General features: G+C 45.8%; 2 protein-coding genes across 6 annotated transcripts in view; one reads left to right on the forward strand and one right to left on the reverse strand.

The window, feature by feature from the left end:
* The window catches only part of LOC140106026 (uncharacterized), a 582,332-nt gene that overhangs the window by 364,056 nt on the left and 194,860 nt on the right, over window positions 1–23,416 (forward strand). The gene's annotated exons all lie outside the window — the stretch shown is intronic.
* Window positions 1–23,416, reverse strand: part of LOC140106080 (uncharacterized) — a 29,266-nt gene that overhangs the window by 4,091 nt on the left and 1,759 nt on the right. Inside the window, exons 2-6 of one of the 2 annotated variants that reach the window (XM_072130291.1) lie at window positions 13,362–13,474; window positions 12,328–12,498; window positions 12,112–12,235; window positions 4,600–4,694; window positions 1,493–1,580 (exon numbers count right to left, since the gene is read on the reverse strand). In XM_072130291.1, the coding sequence (XP_071986392.1) occupies window positions 1,493–1,580; window positions 4,600–4,694; window positions 12,112–12,235; window positions 12,328–12,498; window positions 13,362–13,433 (550 nt within the window). In that variant the 5' untranslated portion in view covers window positions 13,434–13,474. Of the gene's footprint in view, window positions 1–1,492; window positions 1,581–4,599; window positions 4,698–12,111; window positions 12,236–12,327; window positions 12,499–13,361; window positions 13,475–23,416 lie in introns of both variants that reach the window. The other variant, XM_072130290.1, reaches the window with a different exon arrangement.

The following is a 23,416-nucleotide window of genomic DNA, read 5'->3' on the forward strand; positions in this document are numbered from 1 at the left end:
TTCAAGAACTGGCAGCTAAATACGATCTAACCTCAGGACACTTCCTCAGGACAGCGTATGAACAGGTAAAGAGCTTCTTACTTGACAGACTTAGGGACTGGACTAGAGGAGCACAAGCAAACCCTTTATTCTAAATTGTGAAATGGACCTGTAGGTCAGTAAGATAAGGTGGAATACTTGAGGTGGAGGAGCTCTCCCTCCAGATCCTTTGCAAGTCTCACACTGCCACACATGCACCCACATTGCGTGGGTTACTCTGCCTCTCCTTGCAGATTGGGTAATACAGTATTATTCTATTTTTACACACATCCATACATTATCCCATTGTGTAATTTTTATATATTCTTATGTACTATGCACAAATTTTTGTATTGACACTTTAAGGCTTAAAAGGTTATAAATGCATAAATGTGTTTTTTTACTGATTAGAATAATCTGTAGTGGGCCAGTATTCTCTAGTGACTCACACTTATGTACACTTGGACTTTCTACATTTATCCTATTTTGTTCAATTGTCACTTTAATGTCCTCCCATTTTTAGCAATCAGCACTTTATTCCCATTTTTCGGTCAGTATACATGCCCTTATTCCATGTTATATCACCTATGGCCCTTTCGCTCCCCTTCCAACACTGGTTGGGTGCATTACCTTTTGTCCATTTCCAACATGGCGCCCGCTCTCGCTGGTGGGTTGTGCGCATGCTCGGTGGCCGCCATGAGCCTGCGTGCGCGGGCGGCTGGTCATCGCATCATCCGGATCACATGGCTGCTCCAGATGTTGCGTTTGTCCCGCCCACGTATCCGCACAAGCTGCCGGACATGTGCAGCATATCCTCCCACACTATGCGTGCCCCCAGTTCATAGTTTATAACCTGTCCGCACTTCCTCAGCACCACACCATGACAAGGCCCTATAGGGGACGAAACACGTGTCGGGGAGGTGCTGGGCAGCGTCCTCCTAATGCACTTTATTGTCACCGGATACAAGGTATACACCATTATGCTTTGCTCTTTGATGTTTTGATACTATCACCTCTCAGGATCAGCTACATGCACTGCGCACTTTGTTATTCATATATTATAGATTACTGAATGTGCTCGCTGCCCGGCACCCGTATATGTTTGCTACGTAATCACCTTGGTTTGTTATATTCTATTTTTAATTGTACTAAATAAATATTCTGTTTTTATTATTACCATTAGTGCTCAATTATTTTTCTTTATTGGTAATGTCTGTTCTATGAGCAGATGGTTGTATATTCATTTGAGCCCCGCTAATCTATGGCATTCGCCCTTGTATGGCATTCCTGGTACAGGTCCATTTCCTGCAGCTCCTTCTTATATATACACACAGTCTCACTGCAGCACAGGAAGTGGGAGGGAGAGTGCTCCTGCGCAGTGTAACAGCCTGTGAATCTGCAGCACAGAGGGGCTCTGGTCACACCCCCAGCAACTCCTGACCTGCCGTGGGGATTCTTTCCACCATTTCCTCACCTGCATTAATGAGACTCTCCTCTTTCTTCAAATCCACCTTTTCTTCTTCCTCAATAACTTCAACTTTAATGTGGAAGAGATTTTCATCCTGAGTCAAAGAGAATTGAAAGAGAAATTGTAGTTATTCCATGGAAAGAAGAAAGGTCAGTAATGATGGTAACAAGAAGGAGGTAGCGGCTCTGTCCACAGCAGCTTCAAGAACTTTGCGGGCACTAAAGGTTATATCATAGTTGGTTCAATAAATACAGGCCCAGGGATTTACCAAGCTGTGCACCTGTGTGACATCACATGACCAGGGATATATCAAACTGTGCACCTGTGTGACATCACATGACCAGGGATATAACGAGCCATGCCCCTGTGTGTCATCACATGACCAGGGAATATAAGGAGCAGTGCACCTGTGTGACATCACATGACCAGGGATATATCAAACCGTGCACCTCTGAGACATCACATGACCAGGGAATATAAGGAGCAGTGCACCTGTGTGACATCACATGACTGGGGCATATAACGAGCCATGTACCTGTGTGACATCACATGACTGGGGCATATAAGGAGCCATGTACCTGTGTGACATCACATGACCAGCGCATATAAGGAGCCATGTACATGTGTGACATCACATGACCAGCGATATAACGAGCAGTGCACCTGTGTGACATCACATGACCAGGGAATATAAGGAGCAGTGCACCTGTGTGACATCACATGACTGGGGATATAACGAGCCATGCACCTTTGTGACATCACATGACTGGGGCATATAACGAGCCATGAACCTGTGTGACATCACATGACCAGCGCATATAAGGAGCCATGTACCTGTGTGACATCACATGACCACGGAAAGTGACTGACTGATGTTAGTTGAAGCTGTGAGATGGGAAGGAGGAAGTAACCCTTAGACGTCCGCAGTACCAGAGCGTGGGATATTCTGTTGGTGACTGTCATATTGTCTGTGATGATGTTTGCCATCTGGGTTTCCCATAGTGGTTAGAGATTTGCAGAGACCTTGGGTGTCTGAAGGGCCTTGTGGGACTGTAAAAACTAGTAGGGTCTGAAGGACAGCGACTTGGTATAAAGTCTTCTGTGAAAGTCTCAATTGTCTAGTTTTTGGGGGGTTAGTAAATTGAGCTGTTGTCATCCATTGATAAGCCTCTGTGTCTGTGGGGACTGGTTCCTTTGAGAATATCGTAGTGTAGACATTCATGATGGGTGGTGAACAAAGTAAATTGAACAAAGGACACTGCGGACAAAGGAAGTCGACTCATGTGTCTCACGTGAAAGACGTGCAGTTGGCTTCATGTAAGTAGACAGTGACATTGTGGAGGGTGAGAGTTATGTAGGAATGATGGAAAAGTACAAAGTTGACATGATGGAACATGAAGGCTGGTAGCATTGTGGTGAAAGAATAGAAAGAACTGGGGTTTGTTGTATCTGATCATCCAAAAATGTTCAGATGTGCATAGAAAGATTTTTTTGTTGTATTTGAACACCCTGAAGAACCTTGATAGATGTCTGGAATAAAAGCCGGCAAAAGGTGAATATTTTCACTGATTCAAGATTTTTATTGAGAGAATTCTTGGAGTGGGCAGTTTTGTTGTTTGTTTTGCTTATGGTACAGTTAAAACTAATTTGATTCTGACGATTATAGAAACATTACCATGTGTAAAAAGGTGTTTCAGTATCCCTTGTATTACTTTTGGAGCCTGTAGTCCATGCTGAAGAGGGAGATTTGGGGAGCTGAGTGTTGTAATGCTTGTCCTCAGACAGCGGACAATGCAGGCTTGGAGTATAGAGGAAGGTGGAGGGAATTCTGCTTGTGATAAAGGAATGCAGTGTGCCTTGCTCATGCCATCTAGTGACACTCTAAGACGGTGTAGATGTCTCCCCTGTCCTCCACTTTAAACTTAACAACAGAGTTAGACTCTAAGCAAAGACAAACCCCCAATCCTATGACAGAGTCTATGACTTATGTTTGACCAACACTTCCTCTAAGTTTACCTGGCAAGACTTAGAGACTTCTCTGCTGGACTGGCGTATAGAGGGGCCGATGATACTGTTCCAGCAAGCCAGGGGGCCGGGGAATCATAGCTGTGAACAGACCACTGCTAAAAGTGAGATTGGCAGCAGTTATGGCAGCACTGGCAGCCAGTATTTTTGGCAGTGTTCGACTGTATCTGTGCAAGAACGGCTTGGGATGTGGAGGATTCCTGTGCGTCCAAGGGTTCCAGGGACTGAACAGCCAATAATACTGAGTTAGGCTACATTCACACTACAGTATGGGGGACGTATATACGGCCGACGTATATGCGGCCGATATATGTCCCCCATACACTTCTATGGGCTCACGGTCCTGTACGGGAGCGGTACGGTGCAGCACACGTGCGGCACCGTACAGCTCCGTGGCCTGGGGAAAGATAGGGCATGTCCTTACTTTCTATGGAGAGTGGCGGGGATGAGCGGCGCCCTCCTCCTCCTCATCCCCCTGCGCTGCCATGTGCCCGCCGTGCTACGGTGCGGCAGGCTCACGGCAGTGTGAATTTAGCCTAACATAGTAAATTAAGGGGTTAAAAATGGTCTTTATTGTGTAACATCACTAGGGGATTGAAATTTAGAAGCCTCTATCTTGGGTTCTATAGCAACTAGGCCCACGATTCTGCTATTGGATTAAAGATAAGAATCTCATGTCAGGCTTGTGCTGCAGTGAGCTACAGAACCGAAAGACTGTTAAAGAAAAAAGTAGGAAAGGGATCTCTAGCCCGCATTCCCAAATATGAGTTTACACGCCTGTACCTCAACACAGACCTGATGTCATGTGAAAGAAAACACTCCCCACTTTATTCTGAAATCAGAAGAACAGTTCTAGCTGCAGAACACAAGATGTAGGTGACTAAAAAAATGTTTTTTCTAATTTTCACACGGAAAATAATTTTTGGAGCGTCAGAATGGAGCGTCAGAGAGCATGAGCAGCCAATGCTGGCCTTTTGTGATCAGTGATATCTCCCATAGAAGAAAATACTAGAGATAAAACCAACACGTCATGCATGACATATATTCTGGACCAGCAAAATACCCCCAAAGACCTCAGCGCCATCTACCTGTTCATCCCACGGGACATCGATCTTTCCTTCTGGACAATCCTGGGAATTCGGAGGATGGGAACATCTTTTTGGTGTATTTCTCCCACTGGACCCTTCTGTAGGAAATGTATAGTTTATATGCAACATTCATAGCCCAGATAATAATAGCAATCTCTATTGCTCTACTGTATAAATTATCCCTTGAATCAATGAATTGTTACATTTTATTGCTGAAAAAAGATAAATACATCGGATTTAACCAAGGAATGGGGCAAGGATAAAGGGATACACAAAATATATCTTAATTGTAATTGTATCCAATTACGTTTCCCTTGACATGTTTCACAACCTATAAGATCAACAAGAAATACTTTTTCCTGAAGAAGAAACTCATAGCTCTCATTAAAATTATGTTTTACTGTGAGAACTGTAAATCTGTGGAATAGCCTGCCTCAAGCGCTGGTCACAGCAGGGACAGCAGAGAGCTTCAAGAAGGGTCTAGATGCCCTTTTACATCTATATACATTAATGGTTATGTTATTTAGAATTGTTTCCACTATATCCCTTCCTCATCCAGTCCCTTCCTTTCCTTGGTTGAACTTGATGGATAAGTGTCTTTTTTCAACCGTATATACTATGATAAAGAACCAGCCCCTGAGGTGACTATTGTATAGACTCACAGCTCTTACAGTAAAGAACCAGCTCCTGAGGAGACTATTCTACACATTCACAGCTCTTACAGTAAAGAACCAGCTCCTGGGGAGACTATTCTACACATCCACAGCTCTTACAGCAAAGAACCAGCTCCTGAGGAGACTATTCTACACATTCACAGCTCTTACAGTAAAGAACCAGCTCCTGAGGAGACTATTCTACACATCCACAGCTCTGACAGTAAAGAACCAGCTCCTGAGACTATTCTACACATTCACAGCTCTTACAGTAAAGAACCAGCTCCTGAGGAGACTATTCTACACATCCAGAGCTCTTACAGTAAAGAACCAGCTCCTGAGGAGACTATTCTACACATTCACAGCTCTTACAGTAAAGAACCAGCTCCTGAGGAGACTATTCTACACATTCACAGCTCTTACAGTAAAGAACCAGCTCCTGAGGAGACTATTCTACACATTCACAGCTCTTACAGTATAGTACCAGCTCCTGAGGAGACTATTCTACACATCCACAGCTCTTACAGTAAAGAACCAGCTCCTGAGGAGACTATTCTACACATCCACTGCTCTTACAGTAAAGAACCAGCTCCTAAGGAGACTATTCTACACATTCACAGCTCTGACAGTAAAGAACCAGCTCCTGAGGAGACTATTCTACACATCCACAGCTCTTACAGCAAAGAACCAGCTCCTGAGGAGGCTATTCTACACATCCACAGCTCTTACAGTAAAGAACCAGCTCCTGAGGAAACTATTCTACACATCCACAGCTCTTACAATAAGGAACCAGCTCCTGAGGAGACTATTCTACACATCCACAGCTCTGACAGTAAAGAACCAGCTCCTGAGGAGACTATTCTACACATCCACAGCTCTTACAGTAAAGAACCAGCTCCTGAGGAAACTATTCTACACATCCACAGCTCTTACAGTAAAGAACCAACTCCTGAGGAGACTATTCTACACATCCACAGCTCTTACAGTAAAGAACCAGCTCCTGAGGAGACTATTCTACACATTCACAGCTCTTACAGTAAGGAACCGGCTCCTGAGGAGACTATTCTACACATCCACAGCTCTTACAGTAAAGAACCAGCTCCTGAGGAGACTATTCTACACATTCACAGCTCTTACAGTAAAGAACCAGCTCCTGAGGAGGCTATTCTACACATTCACAGCTCTTACAGTAAAGAACCAGCTCCTGAGGAGGCTATTCTACACATTCACAGCTCTTACAGTAAAGAACCAGCTCCTGAGGAGGCTATTCTACACATTCACAGCTCTTACAGTAAAGAACCAGCTCCTGAGGAGACTATTCTACACATTCACAGCTCTTACAGTAAAGAACCAGCTCCTGAGGAGACTATTCTACACATTCACAGCTCTTACAGTAAAGAACCAGCTCCTGAGGAGACTATTCTACACATTCACAGCTCTTACAGTAAAGAACCAGCTCCTGAGGAGGCTATTCTACACATTCACAGCTCTTACAGTAAAGAACCAGCTCCTGAGGAGGCTATTCTACACATTCACAGCTCTTACAGTAAAGAACCAGCTCCTGAGGAGACTATTCTACACATTCACAGCTCTTACAGTAAAGAACCAGCTCCTGAGGAGACTATTCTACACATTCACAGCCCTTACAGTAAAGAACCAGCTCCTGAGGAGGCTATTCTACACATCCACAGCTCTTACAGTAAGGAACCAGCTCCTGAGGAGACTATTCTACACATCCACAGCTCTTACAGTAAAGAACCAGCTCCTGAGGAGACTATTCTACACATCCACAGCTCTTACAGTAAAGAACCAGCTCCTGAGGAGACTATTCTACACATTCACAGCTCTTACAGTAAGGAACCAGCTCCTGAGGAGACTATTCTACACATCCAGAGCTCTTACAGTAAAGAACCAGCTCCTGAGGAGACTATTCTACACATCCACAGCTCTTACAGTAAGGAACCAGCTCCTGAGGAGACTATTCTACACATCCAGAGCTCTTACAGTAAAGAACCAGCTCCTGAGGAGACTATTCTACACATCCAGAGCTCTTACAGTAAAGAACCAGCTCCTGAGGAGACTATTCTACACATTCACAGCTCTTACAGTAAAGAACCAGCTCCTGAGGAGACTATTCTACACATTCACAGCTCTTACAGTAAAGAACCAGCTCCTGGGGAGACTATTCTACACATTCACAGCTCTTACAGTAAAGAATCAGCTCCTGAGACACTATTCTACACATCCACAGCTCTTACAGTAAGAACCAGCTCCTGAGGAGACTATTCTACACATTCACAGCTCTTACAGTATAGAACCAGCTCCTGAAGAAACTATTCTACACATTCACAGCTCTTACAGTAAAGAACCAGCTCCTGGGGAGACTATTCTACACATCCACAGCTCTTACAGTAAAGAACCAGCTCCTGAGGAGACTATTCTAAACATCCACAGCTCTTACAGTAAGGAACCAGCTCCTGAGGAGACTATTCTACACATTCACAGCTCTTACAGTAAAGAACCAGCTCCTGAGGAGACTATTCTACACATCCACAGCTCTTACAGTAAAGAACCAACTTCCGGGGAGACTATTCTACACATTCACAGCTCTTACAGTAAAGAACCAGCTCCTGAGGAGACTATTCTACAGAATCACAGCTCTTACAGAAAAGAACCAGCTCCTGAGGAGACTATTCTACACATCCACAGCTCTTACAGTAAAGAACCAGCTCCTGAGGAGACTATTCTATACAATCACAGCTCTTACAGTAAAGAACCAGCACCTGAGGAGGCTATTCTACAGAGTCACAGCTCTTACAGTATAGAACCAGCTCCTGAGGAGACTATTCTACACATCCACAGCCCTTACAGTAAAGAACCTGCTCCTGAGGAGACTATTCTACACATCCACAGCCCTTACAGTAAAGAACCTGCTCCTGAGGAGACTATTCTACACATCCACAGCTCTTACAGTAAAGAACCAGCTCCTGAGGAGACTATTCTACACATCCACAGCTCTTACAGTAAAGAACCAGCTCCTGGGGAGACTATTCTACACATCCACAGCTCTTACAGTAAAGAACCAGCTCCTGAGGAGACTATTCTACACATTCACAACCCTTACAGTAAAGAACCTGCTCCTGAGGAGACTATTCTACACATCCACAGCTCTTACAGTACAGAACCAGCTCCTGAGGAGACTATTCTACACATCCACAGCTCTTACAGTAAAGAACCAGCTCCTGGGGAGACTATTCTACACATTCACAGCTCTTACAGTAAAGAACCAGCTCCTGAGGAGACTATTCTACACATTCACAGCTCTTACAGTAAAGAACCAGCTCCTGGGGAGACTATTCTACACATCCACAGCTCTTACAGTAAAGAACCAGCTCCTGAGGAGACTATTCTACACATCCACAGCTCTTACAGTAAGGAACCAGCTCCTGAGGAGACATTCACAGCTCTTACAGTAAGGAACCAGCTCCTGAGGAGACTATTCTACACATTCACAGCTCTTACAGTAAAGAACCAGCTCCTGAGGAGAATATTCTACACATCCACAGCTCTTACAGTAAAGAACCAACTTCCGGGGAGACTATTCTACACATTCACAGCTCTTACAGTAAAGAACCAGCTCCTGAGGAGACTATTCTACAGAATCACAGCTCTTACAGAAAAGAACCAGCTCCTGAGGAGACTATTCTACACATCCACAGCTCTTACAGTAAAGAACCAGCTCCTGAGGAGACTATTTTACACATCCACAGCTCTTACAGTAAAGAACCAGCTCCTGAGGAGACTATTCTATACAATCACAGCTCTTACAGTAAAGAACCAGCACCTGAGGAGGCTATTCTACAGAGTCACAGCTCTTACAGTATAGAACCAGCTCCTGAGGAGACTATTCTACACATCCACAGCCCTTACAGTAAAGAACCTGCTCCTGAGGAGACTATTCTACACATCCACAGCTCTTACAGTAAAGAACCAGCTCCTGAGGAGACTATTCTACACATCCACAGCTCTTACAGTACAGAACCAGCTCCTGAGGAGACTATTCTACACATCCACAGCTCTTACAGTATAGTACCAGCTCCTGAGGAGACTATTCTACACATTCACAGCTCTTACAGTAAAGAACCAGCTCCTGAGGAGACTATTCTACACATCCACAGCTCTTACAGTAAAGAACCAGCTCCTGAGGAGACTATTCTACACATTCACAGCTCTTACAGTAAAGAACCAGCCCCTGAGGAGACTATTCTACACATTCACAGCTCTTACAGTAAAGAACCAGCTCCTGAGGAGACTATTCTACACATCCACAGCTCTTACAGTAAAGAACCAGCTCCTGAGGAGACTATTCTACACATCCACAGCTCTTACAGTAAAGAACCAGCTCCTGAGGAAACTATTCTACACATCCACAGCTCTTACAGTAAAGAACCAGCTCCTGAGGAGACTATTCTACACATCCACAGCTCTTACAGTAAAGAACCAGCTCCTGGGGAGACTATTCTACACATTCACAGCTCTTACAGTAAAGAACCAGCTCCAGCAGAGACTATTCTACACATTCACAGCACTTACAGTAAAGAACCAGCTCCCGATGAGACTATTCTACACAGTCACAGCTCTTACAGTAAAGAACCAGCTCCTGAGGAGACTATTCTACACATCCACAGCTCTTACAGTATAGTACCAGCTCCTGAGGAGACTATTCTACACATCCACAGCTCTTACAGTAAAGAACCAGATCCTGGGGAGACTATTCTACACATTCACAGCTCTTACAGTAAAGAACCAGCTCCAGCGGAGACTATTCTACACATTCACAGCTCTTACAGTAAAGAACCAGCTCCTGAGGAGATTATTCTACACATTCACAGCTCTTACAGTAAAGAACCAGCTCCTGCGGAGACTATTCTACACATTCACAGCTCTTACAGTAAAGAACCAGCTCCTGAGGAGACTATTCTACACATCCACAGCTCTGACAGTAAAGAACCAGCTCCTGAGGAGACTATTCTACACATCCACAGCTCTTACAGTAAAGAACTAGCTCCTGAGGAGACTATTCTACACATCCACAGCTCTTACAGTAAAGAACCAGCTCCTGAGGAGACTATTCTACACATCCACAGCTCTTACAGTAAAGAACCAGCTCCTGGGGAGACTATTCTACACATTCACAGCTCTTACAGTAAAGAACCAGCTCCTGGGGAGACTATTCTACACATTCACAGCTCTTACAGTAAAGAACCAGCTCCTGAGGAGGCTATTCTACACATCCACAGCTCTTACAGTAAAGAACCAGCTCCTGAGGAGACTATTCTACACATTCACAGCTCTTACAGTAAGGAACCAGCTCCTGAGGAGACTATTCTGCACATTCACAGCTCTTACAGTAAAGAACCAGCTCCTGAGGAGACTCTTCTACACATTCACAGCCCTTACAGTAAAGAACCAACTTCCGGGGAGACTATTGTACACATCCACAGCTCTTACAGTAAAGAACCAGCTCCTGAGGAGACTATTCTACACATTCACAGCTCTTACAGTATAGAACCGGCTCCTGAGGAGACTATTCTACACATCCACAGCTCTTACAGTAAAGAACCAGCTCCTGAGGAGGCTATTCTACACATCCACAGCTCTTACAGTAAAGAACCAGCTCCTGAGGAGACTATTCTACACATTCACAGCTCTTACAGTAAGGAACCAGCTCCTGAGGAGACTATTCTACACATTCACAGCTCTTACAGTAAAGAACCAGCTCCTGAGGAGACTCTTCTACACATTCACAGCCCTTACAGTAAAGAACCAACTTCCGGGGAGACTATTGTACACATCCACAGCTCTTACAGTAAAGAACCAGCTCCTGAGGAGACTATTCTACACATCCACAGCTCTTACAGTAAAGAACCAGCTCCTGAGGAGACTATTCTACACATCCACAGCCCTTACAGTAAAGAACCAGCTCCTGAGGAGACTATTCTACACATCCACAGCTCTTACAGTAAAGAACCAGCTCCTGAGGAGACTATTCTACACATCCACAGCTCTTACAGTAAAGAACCAGCTCCTGAGGAGACTATTCTACACATCCACAGCTCTTACAGTAAAGAACCAGCTCCTGGGGAGACTATTCTACACATCCACAGCTCTTACAGTAAAGAACCAGCTCCTGAGGAGACTATTCTACACATCCACAGCTCTTACAGTAAAGAACCAGCTCCTGAGGAGACTATTCTACACATTCACAGCTCTTACAGTAAAGAACCAGCTCCTGAGGAGACTATTCTACACATCCACAGCTCTTACAGTAAAGAACCAGCTCCTGAGGAGACTATTCTACACATCCAAAGCTCTTACAGTAAAGAACCAGCTCCACCAGAGGGTGGTACTATTACATCCCTACCCCTGAGGGTCCATTCTTCTTACATTACATGAAAAGATCCTGCTGTCTTTGCTGATGATCTACAAGTACTACTAGATCCTTCTCAACAAGGGACATGTGTTACATGTGGGTTATAAGCCCCAGGTGCATATCATTACATGTAACCACATAGAACCTCAAGTGCCCAAACACTCAAGTGTCCCAATTCTCTGGTAATATACAAGCACTCATACCTGACCTCTTAAAGGAAACCTACCACTTTATAATGGCAGTTATAACCCTCAAATACCTTGAACTAGCTCAGGGTGAGCTGATGCCGGAGCATATCTTCGTAACCGCCGTATTCCTTATTAAATTGTTTTATTCTTTATATTTCAAGCACGCTTCGGCACACCATGATACGTGCTCGGCGCACCATGAAACGTGCTTTAACTTTACTTTAAATTCTCCTCTTACCCAGAGATGTGAGGTTCTGGTGGTCCTCCATCATGAGGTCCTGGTACTGGTCCTTGTGTCCCTCTATGTAGTCCCACTCCTCCAGGGAGAAATAGACGCTGATGTCCTGACACCTTATAGGAACCTGACACCCACAATGACACAGTCATCACCCAGACACATCACCCAGACACATCACCCCCTGTATAATGTCCCAGCATTCCCTGCAGCGCTCACCTCTCCGCTCAGCAGCTCTATCATCTTATAGGTGATCTCCAGGATCTTCTGCTCCATGTCCCTCTCAGGGGTCAGTGATGGAGGCTCCATGATGGGGCTCTGCCTCCTCCATCCTCCAGATACACAGGGGGTTACAGACTTATCAGAAGTCTTCTTTGTTACTATGTAATCCTGTGTATAGAGGGATCCAGATGAATAACACTATATACATTCCCCAAACCCCTCATCTACCCAGTTTCCTTGTGGCAGGTAGACTGATTTGGTCCAGTTCGCCAAATCATTGCTATCAATGATAGCAATGGCTCTTAGTAGGGAAGTGGAGGGATTAGAAAGGAACAGTATCATATTGTCTGCATACAGAGCTACTCTATCCTCCCTGGGGCCTATGCATATAGTAGCATGGGCGACAGAGGCCTGAGGGGGGCCCAGGGGAATTAGGCGAAATTATACTATGCTTGCGGATTATTAATACAGATAAGACTGATATCATGCGATATATTACCCAGAATCCCTCACCCCTCCAGTCATGTCCTGTGTTATTAATACAGATAAGAGCGATGTCATGTGATATATTACCCAGAATCCCTCACCTCTCCAGTCATGTTCTGTGTTATTAATACATATAAGAGTGATGTCATGTGATCTATTACCCAGAATCCCTCACCTCTCCAGTCATGTTCTGTGTTATTAATACAGATATGAGGGATGTCATGTGATATATTACCCAGAATCCCTCACCTATCCAGTCATGTTCTGTGTTATTAATACAGATAATAGTGATGTCATGTGATATATTACCCAGAATCCCTCACCTCTCCGGTCATGTCCTGTGTTATTACTACAGATAAGAGTGATGTGATGTGATATATTACCCAGAATCCCTCACCTCTCCGGTCATGTCCTGTGTTATTAATACAGATAAGAGTGATGTCATGTGATATATTACCCAGAATCCCTCACCTCTCCGGTCATGTCCTGTGTTATTACTACAGATAAGAGTGATGTCATGTGATATATTACCCAGAATCCCTTACCTCTCCGGTCAGCAGGTAGATGATCCTCAGGGTGAGGTTTAATATTTTCTCGGTGTCTCTTTCTTGGTCCATCTTTGGATGAAGTGTGTCAATGACTGTTCTCTTGCAGGAGCCTGAATGTCCAGACATGTTATCAGAATTTCCACATACATTTTAGCTTAAACATTTCTAAATCTGACATTTTTAGGTCTAAGTAACAATCTGATGTGTACTCGTGCCTCCAACAGAACGTGTTGGGGGGGGGAGTTAAGCTTATTTTATTCATTCAGTGCATGTAAACTTTCAACCAACCACGTATGACTATGAGGGAGATGGGAGAGAAAGCTTGGAGGTGGACAAGCAAAAAATGTAATGTTCTAAACCACCTTCTACAAGGACAGTGAGGGTTTCCTACATATAGGTGAAACAGAAGAGATAAGTATATAGCAACAGAAGGTGTTCTGTATTTAAAAGGGACAATACACAGAGGGGACAGCAGAGGCCTTCTGTCCATACAATGTGTCAGGGCGTGCAATAATAACTTAGAAAGCGAATGCTATAATTATGTTGAGGTCCAGGTAGGTGGTCATGGTGGCCCTCTCCAGTTGTGCACTGCAGGTGTGAAGGACTTCCGCAACCTGTCTTTAGTGAAAATGAGGCCCCTGGTGACAGGTTCCCTTTAAGGTGGGAGGCCAGTAATATTATGCAGCTAGCCTAAATATGCAGGTGACAAAACGGTCAGTGCTCCTCCTACTTTCCTCTTCTACAGGGCACCCGTCAGGGGTGCTCCTTGTTGCCCCTTTTGATAAATCTGGCTATTGCCCCATTGACCCTACGTATTAGAGCAGACCCGCATTACAAAGGGGTCAAGGTTACAGAGACAGAAGATCGCCTCGCATTATATTGCTCCCCAGAGCAATTCAACTCATAGATACCTTTGGCTCATGTTCCGGAGTGTCTGGCCTCATGTACTGCTTCTAGAGCCAACTCTGACCAGGTAATATGCAATCTAAAAGCCACTAACAATTTCCGATACCAATTTCCGATACCTGATACTCTCTAGATTCCCCGATGACGCACTGTCAGCCAATGTTGAACCCCTACAAGCTCTTTTTAGAGAAAAGCTCAAATTTAAAAAAAACTATCCAATTTTGTGGCTGAATTGTAAGCTGGAGTGTGATTGGAAAGGTGCTACCACCTGTGCAGTGGGAGCACATTGGGGCTCATTTACTAAGGGTCTGTCGGCGCATTTTTGCTGGGTTTCCCGACAATTTTCATTTTGCACCGAAATGCCCCGGTATTTTGACGCACGCGATCGGATTTTGGCGCATCGGCGCAGGCTTTCACACAACAGAAATGGGGGGGCGCGTCGGACAACCCGATGGATTTGGACAAACCGCAGAACTTAAAAAAGGATTTGTGTCGTCGGACAACGCACCACGAGATCGCGACAGGACCAGCTAAATAAATGTGACCCTTTGTCTTAAAGGAAACCTACCATTTAGAATGGCAGGGGTAAGCTGTAAGTACCGAGCACCATCGTGGGTGCCCCGTTGGGAAAGTGGGAAACAATTTTATGTTCGAGAATGTTGACCAAAAATGGATTTGATTTTAAGTAATGAATTTAACCCTTCCTAATGGGCGCCGCAGAACTTTTAGTGACAGGTTTCTTTAGCTTAAATGTAAAACTAACAGATTTAAGCTCTCTTTTATCCCTTCTGTGATTGGCTTAGCTGATGTTCTTTTTAATTTTTATATTGTAATTTATACATGTTTATCTGTATGTGTGTGTATTTATCCGAATCAGAGGAGTTATGTAACAACATGCCGCTCTTTTCAGTGACAATAATTTCCCCTATGGGGATAATAAAGTTATTATTCTATTCTATTATCCCACTATCCAATTCTGCAGTTTGACCATTTGGGCCCTTTGCTTGCTGTCCGCTGTTCAATAAATAACTGTAAGCTGATTTGCACAACGTTGCCTTCGTCTGACCCCTGGATACAGCTGTTACCACCACATACTTCCCCATCCATTGCCCAGGGACTTATCTTACAGACACTCAAGGGTTTCCCCAGGGAGAACCAGTACATCAGCCTCTCCCTCCATATTTCTTGCACACACCACGTATTGGAGACCTGCCAGGCTGAAGGACAGCCCTCCGGTCCCCATACCATGCACCGTGACATCAGCGCGCCCTAGGCCGCAACTGTCAGCCACTCTGGTATTCTGGACCCGGCTTCCTCCAGGCCCCAAAAAAAAGGCTAGGCCCCGGTGGGGGATGTTGCAAATTCCTCTATATATGATATATCAGCCATGTCTGCAGTGTATGAGGTGACTGGGAGCAGATACATGAGGAGGCATGGTGACTACATGATCTCCTGTGGTAATAATTCCTCTATATATGATATATCAGCCATGTCTGCAGTGTATGAGGTGACTGGGGGCAGATACATGAGGAGACATGGTGACTACATGATCTACTGTGGTAATAATTCCTCTATATGTGATATATCAGCCATGTCTGCAGTGTATGAGGTGACTGGGTGCAGATACATGAGGAGACATGGTGACTACATGATCTCCTGTGGTAATAATTCCTCTATCTATGATATATCAGCCATGTCTGCAGTGTATGAGGTGACTGGGAGCAGATACATGAGGAGACATGGTGACTACATGATCTCCTGTGGTAATAATTCCTCTATATATGATATATCAGCCATGTCTGCAGTGTATGAGGTGACTGGGAGCAGATACATGCGGAGACATGGTGACTACATGATCTCCTGTGGTAATAATTCCTCTATATATGATATATCAGCCATGTCTGCAGTGTATGAGGTGACTGGGTGCAGATACATGAGGAGACATGGTGACTACATGATCTCCTGTGGTAATAATTCCTCTATCTATGATATATCAGCCATGTCTGCAGTGTATGAGGTGACTGGGAGCAGATACATGAGGAGACATGGTGACTACATGATCTCCTGTGGTAATAATTCCTCTATATATGATATATCAGCCATGTCTGCAGTGTATGAGGTGACTGGGAGCAGATACATGAGGAGGCATGGTGACTACATGATGTCCTGTGGTAATAATTCCTCTATATATGATATATCAGCCATGTCTGCAGTGTATGAGGTGACTGGGGCAGATACATGAGGAGACATGGTGACTACATGATCTCCTGTGGTAATAATTCCTCTATATATGATATATCAGCCATGTCTGCAGTGTATGAGGTGACTGGGGCAGATACATGAGGAGACATGGTGACTACATGATCTCCTGTGGTAATAATTCCTCTATATATGATATATCAGCCATGTCTGCAGTGTATGAGGTGACTGGAGCAGATACATGAGGAGACATGGTGACTACATGATCTCCTGTGGTAATAATTCCTCTATATATGATATATCAGCCATGTCTGCAGTGTATGAGGTGACTGGAGCAGATACATGAGGAGACATGGTGACTACATGATCCCTGTGGTAATAATTCTCCTATATATGATATATCAGCCATGTCTGCAGTGTATGAGGTGACTGGGAGCAGATACATGAGGAGACATGGTGACTACATGATCTCCTGTGGTAATAATTCCTCTATATATATCAGCCATGTCTGCAGTGTATGAGGTGACTGGGAGCAGATACATGAGGAGACATGGTGACTACATGATCTCCTGTTGTAATAATTCCTCTATATATGATATATCAGCCATGTCTGCAGTGTATGAGGTGACTGGAGCAGATACATGAGGAGACATGGTGACTACATGATCTCCTGTGGTAATAATTCCTCTATATATATCAGCCATGTCTGCAGTGTATGAGGTGACTGGGAGCAGATACATGAGGAGACATGGTGACTACATGATCTCCTGTTGTAATAATTCCTCTATATATGATATATCAGCCATGTCTGCAGTGTATGAGGTGACTGGAGCAGATACATGAGGAGACATGGTGACTACATGATCTCCTGTGGTAATAATTCCTCCATATATGATATATCAGCCATGTCTGCAGTGTATGAGGTGACTGGAGCAGATACATGAGGAGACATGGTGACTACATGATCTCCTGTGGTAATAATCCCTCTATATATGATATGTCAGCCATGTCTGCAGTGTATGAGGTGACTGGGAGCAGATACATGAGGAGACATGGTGACTACATGATCTCCTGTGGTAATAATTCCTCTATATATGATATATCAGCCATGTCTGCAGTGTATGAGGTGACTGGGGCAGATACATGAGGAGACATGGTGACTACATGATCTCCTGTGGTAATAATTCCTCTATATATGATATATCAGCCATGTCTGCAGTGTATGAGGTGACTGGAGCAGATACATGAGGAGACATGGTGACTACATGATCTCCTGTTGTAATAATTCCTCTATATATGATATATCAGCCATGTCTGCAGTGTATGAGGTGACTGGAGCAGATACATGAGGAGACATGGTGACTACATGATCTCCTGTGGTAATAATTCCTCCATATATGATATGTCAGCCATGTCTGCAGTGTATGAGGTGACTGGGAGCAGATACATGAGGAGACATGGTGACTACATGATCTCCTGTGGTAATAATTCCTCTATATATGATATATCAGCCATGTCTGCAGTGTATGAGGTGACTGGGGCAGATACATGAGGAGACATGGTGACTACATGATCTCCTGTGGTAATAATTCCTCTATATATGATATATCAGCCATGTCTGCAGTGTATGAGGTGACTGGAGCAGATACATGAGGAGACATGGTGACTACATGATCTCCTGTTGTAATAATTCCTCTATATATGATATATCAGCCATGTCTGCAGTGTATGAGGTGACTGGAGCAGATACATGAGGAGACATGGTGACTACATGATCTCCTGTGGTAATAATTCCTCCATATATGATATATCAGCCATGTCTGCAGTGTATGAGGTGACTGGGGCAGATACATGAGGAGACATGGTGACTACATGATCTCCTGTGGTAATAATCCCTCTATATATGATATGTCAGCCATGTCTGCAGTGTATGAGGTGACTGGGAGCAGATACATGAGGAGACATGGTGACTACATGATCTCCTGTGGTAATAATTCCTCTATATATGATATATCAGCCATGTCTGCAGTGTATGAGGTGACTGGAGCAGATACATGAGGAGACATGGTGACTACATGATCTCCTGTGGTAATAATCCCTCTATATATGATATATCAGCCATGTCTGCAGTGTATGAGGTGACTGGGAGCAGATACATGAGGAGACATGGTGACTACATGATCTCCTGTGGTAATAATCCCTCTATATATGATATATCAGCCATGTCTGCAGTGTATGAGGTGACTGGGAGCAGATACATGAGGAGGCATGGTGACTACATGATCTCCTGTGGTAATAATTCTCCTATATATGATATATCAGCCATGTCTGCAGTGTATGAGGTGACTGGGAGCAGATACATGAGGAGACATGGTGACTACATGATCTCCTGTGGTAATAATTCCTCTATATATGATATATCAGCCATGTCTGCAGTGTATGAGGTGACTGGAGCAGATACATGAGGAGACATGGTGACTACATGATCTCCTGTGGTAATAATTCCTCTATATATGATATATCAGCCATGTCTGCAGTGTATGAGGTGACTGGGTGCAGATACATGAGGAGGCATGGTGACTACATGACCTCCTGTGGTAATAATTCCTCTATCTATGATATATCAGCCATGTCTGCAGTGTATGAGGTGACTGGGGGCAGATACATGAGGAGACATGGTGACTACATGATCTCCTCTGGTAATAATTCTCCTATATATGATATATCAGCCATGTCTGCAGTGTATGAGGTGACTGGGAGCAGATACATGAGGAGACATGGTGACTACATGATCTCCTGTGGTAATAATTCCTCTATATATGATATATCAGCCATGTCTGCAGTGTATGAGGTGACTGGGTGCAGATACATGAGGAGGCATGGTGACTACATGATCTCCTGTGGTAATAATTCTCCTATAGATGATATATCAGTCATGTCTGCAGTGTATGAGGTGACTGGAGCAGCTACATGAGGAGACATGGTGACTACATGATCTCCTGTGGTAATAATTCCTCTATATATGATATATCAGTCATGTCTGCAGTGTATGAGGTGACTGGGAGCAGATACATGAGGAGACATGGTGACTACATGATCTCCTGTGGTAATAATTCCTCTATATATGATATATCAGCCATGTTTGCAGTGTATGAGGTGACTGGGTGCAGATACATGAGGAGACATGGTGACTACATGATCTCCTGTGGTAATAATCCCTCTATATATGATATATCAGCCATGTCTGCAGTGTATGAGGTGACTGGGAGCAGATACATGAGGAGGCATGGTGACTACATGATCTCCTGTGGTAATAATTCCTCTATATATGATATATCAGCCATGTCTGCAGTGTATGAGGTGACTGGGGCAGATACATGAGGAGACGTGGTGACTACATGATCTCCTGTGGTAATAATTCCTCTATATATGATATATCAGCCATGTCTGCAGTGTATGAGGTGACTGGGAGCAGATACATGAGGAGACATGGTGACTACATGATCTCCTGTGGTAATAATTCTCCTATATATGATATATCAGCCATGTCTGCAGTGTATGAGGTGACGGGGCAGATACATGAGGAGACATGGTGACTACATGATCTCCTGTGGTAATAATTCCTCTATATATGATATATCAGCCATGTCTGCAGTGTATGAGGTGACTGGAGCAGATGCATGAGGAGACATGGTGACTACATGATCTCCTGAGGTAATAATTCTCCTATATATGATATATCAGCTATGTCTGCAGTGTATGGCAAACAGGGGAAGGTCCTGTATATATGGGGGCAGCAGTGGAGAGGTCCTGTATATATGGGGGCAGCAGTGGAGAGGTCCTGTAAATATGGGGGGCAGCAGTGGAGAGGTCCTGTAAATATGGGGAGCAGCAGTGGAGAGGTCCTGCATATATGGGGGGGCAGCAGTGGACAGGTCCTGTGTATATGGGGGGCAGCAGTGGACAGGTCCTGTGTATATGGGGGGCAGCAGTGGGCAAGTCCTGTATATGGGGGGCAGCAGTGGACAGGTCCTGTGTATATGAGGGGTAGCAGTGGACAGGTCCTGTGTATATGCGGGCAGCAGTGGACAGGTCCTGTGTACATGGGGGGCAGCAGTGGACAGGTCCTATGTATATGGGGGGCAGCAGTGGACAGGTCCTGTGTATATGGGGGGCAGCTGTGGGCAGGTCCTCTGTATATGGGGGCAGCAGTGGACAGGTCCTGTGTATATGGGGGCAGCAGTGGACAGGTCCTGTGTATATGGGGGCAGCAGTGGACAGGTCCTGTGTATATGGGGGCAACAGTGGACAGGTCCTGTGTATATGGGGGCAGCGGTGGACAGGTCCTGTGTATATGGGGGCAGCGGTGGAGAGGTCCTGTGTATATGAGGGCAGCAGTGGAGAGGTCCTGTGTATATGGGGGCAGCAGTAGACAGGTCCTGTGAATATGGGGGCAGCAGTGGCCAGGTCCTGGGTATATGAGGGCAGCAGTGGACAGGTCCTGTGTATATGGGGGCAGCAGTGGAGAGGTCCTGTGTATATGAGGGGCAGCAGTGGACAGGTCCTGTGTATATGAGGGCAGCAGTGGAGAGGTCCTGTGTATATGGGGGTAGCAGTGGACAGGTCCTGTGTATATCGGGGTAGCAGTGGACAGGTCCTGTGTATATGGGAGCAGCAGTGGACAGGTCCTGTGTATATGGGAGAAGCAGTGGACAGGTCCTGTGTATATGGGGGCAGCAGTGGGCAGGTCCTGTGTATATGAGGGGCAGCAGTGGAGAGGTCCTGTGTATATGGGAGCAGCAGCGGACAGGTCCTGTGTATATGGGGGTAGCAGTGGACAGGTCCTGTGTATATGGGAGCAGCAGTGGACAGGTCCTGTGTATATGGGGGCAGCAGTGGGCAGGTCCTGTGTATATGAGGGGCAGCAGTGGAGAGGTCCTGTGTATATGAGGGGCAGCAGTGGAGAGGTCCTGTGTCTATGAGGGCAGCAGTGGAGAGGTCCTGTGTATATGAGGGCAGCAGTGGAGAGGTCCTGTGTATATGAGGGCAGCAGTGGAGAGGTCCTGTGTATATGAGGGCAGCAGTGGAGAGGTCCTGTGTATATGGGGGTAGCAGTGGACAGGTCCTGTGTATATGGGGGCAGCAGTGGGCAGGTCCTGTGTATATGGGGGCAACAGTGGACAGGTCCTGTGTATATGGGGGTAGCAGTGGACAAGTCCTGTGTATATGGGAGCAGCAGTGGACAGGTCCTGTGTATAAGGGGGCAGCAGTGGAGAGGTCCTGTGTATATGAGGGCAGCAGTGGAGAGGTCCTGTGTATATGAGGGCAGCAGTGGAGAGGTCCTGTGTATATGGGGGTAGCAGTGGACAGGTCCTGTGTATATGGGGGCAGCAGTGGGCAGGTCCTGTGTATATGGGGGCAACAGTGGACAGGTCCTGTGTATATGGGGGTAGCAGTGGACAAGTCCTGTGTATATGGGAGCAGCAGTGGACAGGTCCTGTGTATATGGGAGCAGCAGTGGACAGGTCCTGTGTATATGGGGGCAGCAGTGGACAGGTCCTGTGTATATGAGGGGCAGCAGTGGACAGGTCCTGTGTATATTAGGGCAGCAGTGGACAGGTCCTGTGTATATGAGGGGCAGCAGTGGACAGGTCCTGTGTATATGGGGGCAGCAGTGGACAGGTCCTGTGTATATGAGGGGCAGCAGTGGACAGGTCCTGTGTATATGGGGGCAGCAGTGGACAGGTCCTGTGTATATGGGGGCAGCAGTGGACAGGTCCTGTGTATATGGGGGCAGCAGTGGACAGGTCCTGTGTATATGGGGGCAGCGGTGGAGAGGTCCTGTGTATATGAGGGCAGCAGTGGAGAGGTCCTGTGTATATGGGGGCAGCAGTAGACAGGTCCTGTGAATATGGGGGCAGCAGTGGCCAGGTCCTGGGTATATGAGGGCAGCAGTGGACAGGTCCTGTGTATATGGGGGCAGCAGTGGAGAGGTCCTGTGTATATGAGGGGCAGCAGTGGACAGGTCCTGTGTATATGAGGGCAGCAGTGGAGAGGTCCTGTGTATATGGGGGTAGCAGTGGACAGGTCCTGTGTATATCGGGGTAGCAGTGGACAGGTCCTGTGTATATGGGAGCAGCAGTGGACAGGTCCTGTGTATATGGGGGCAGCAGTGGAGAGGTCCTGTGTATATGGGGGTAGCAGTGGACAGGTCCTGTGTATATGGGAGCAGCAGTGGACAGGTCCTGTGTATATGGGGGCAGCAGTGGGCAGGTCCTGTGTATATGAGGGGCAGCAGTGGAGAGGTCCTGCGTATATGAGGGGCAGCAGTGGAGAGGTCCTGTGTATATGGGAGCAGCAGTGGACAGGTCCTGTGTATATGGGGGTAGCAGTGGACAGGTCCTGTGTATATGGGAGCAGCAGTGGACAGGTCCTGTGTATATGGGGGCAGCAGTGGGCAGGTCCTGTGTATATGAGGGGCAGCAGTGGAGAGGTCCTGTGTATATGAGGGGCAGCAGTGGAGAGGTCCTGTGTCTATGAGGGCAGCAGTGGAGAGGTCCTGTGTATATGAGGGCAGCAGTGGAGAGGTCCTGTGTATATGAGGGCAGCAGTGGAGAGGTCCTGTGTATATGAGGGCAGCAGTGGAGAGGTCCTGTGTATATGGGGGTAGCAGTGGACAGGTCCTGTGTATATGGGGGCAGCAGTGGGCAGGTCCTGTGTATATGGGGGCAACAGTGGACAGGTCCTGTGTGTATATGGGGGTAGCAGTGGACAGGTCCTGTGTATATGGGGAGCAGCAGTGGACAGGTCCTGTGTATAAGGGGGCAGCAGTGGAGAGGTCCTGTGTATATGAGGGCAGCAGTGGAGAGGTCCTGTGTATATGAGGGCAGCAGTGGAGAGGTCCTGTGTATATGGGGGTAGCAGTGGACAGGTCCTGTGTATATGGG

The sequence above is a fragment of the Engystomops pustulosus genome, chromosome 11 (assembly GCF_040894005.1).
Source record: "Engystomops pustulosus chromosome 11, aEngPut4.maternal, whole genome shotgun sequence".
Classification (NCBI taxonomy): Eukaryota; Metazoa; Chordata; class Amphibia; order Anura; family Leptodactylidae; genus Engystomops; species Engystomops pustulosus.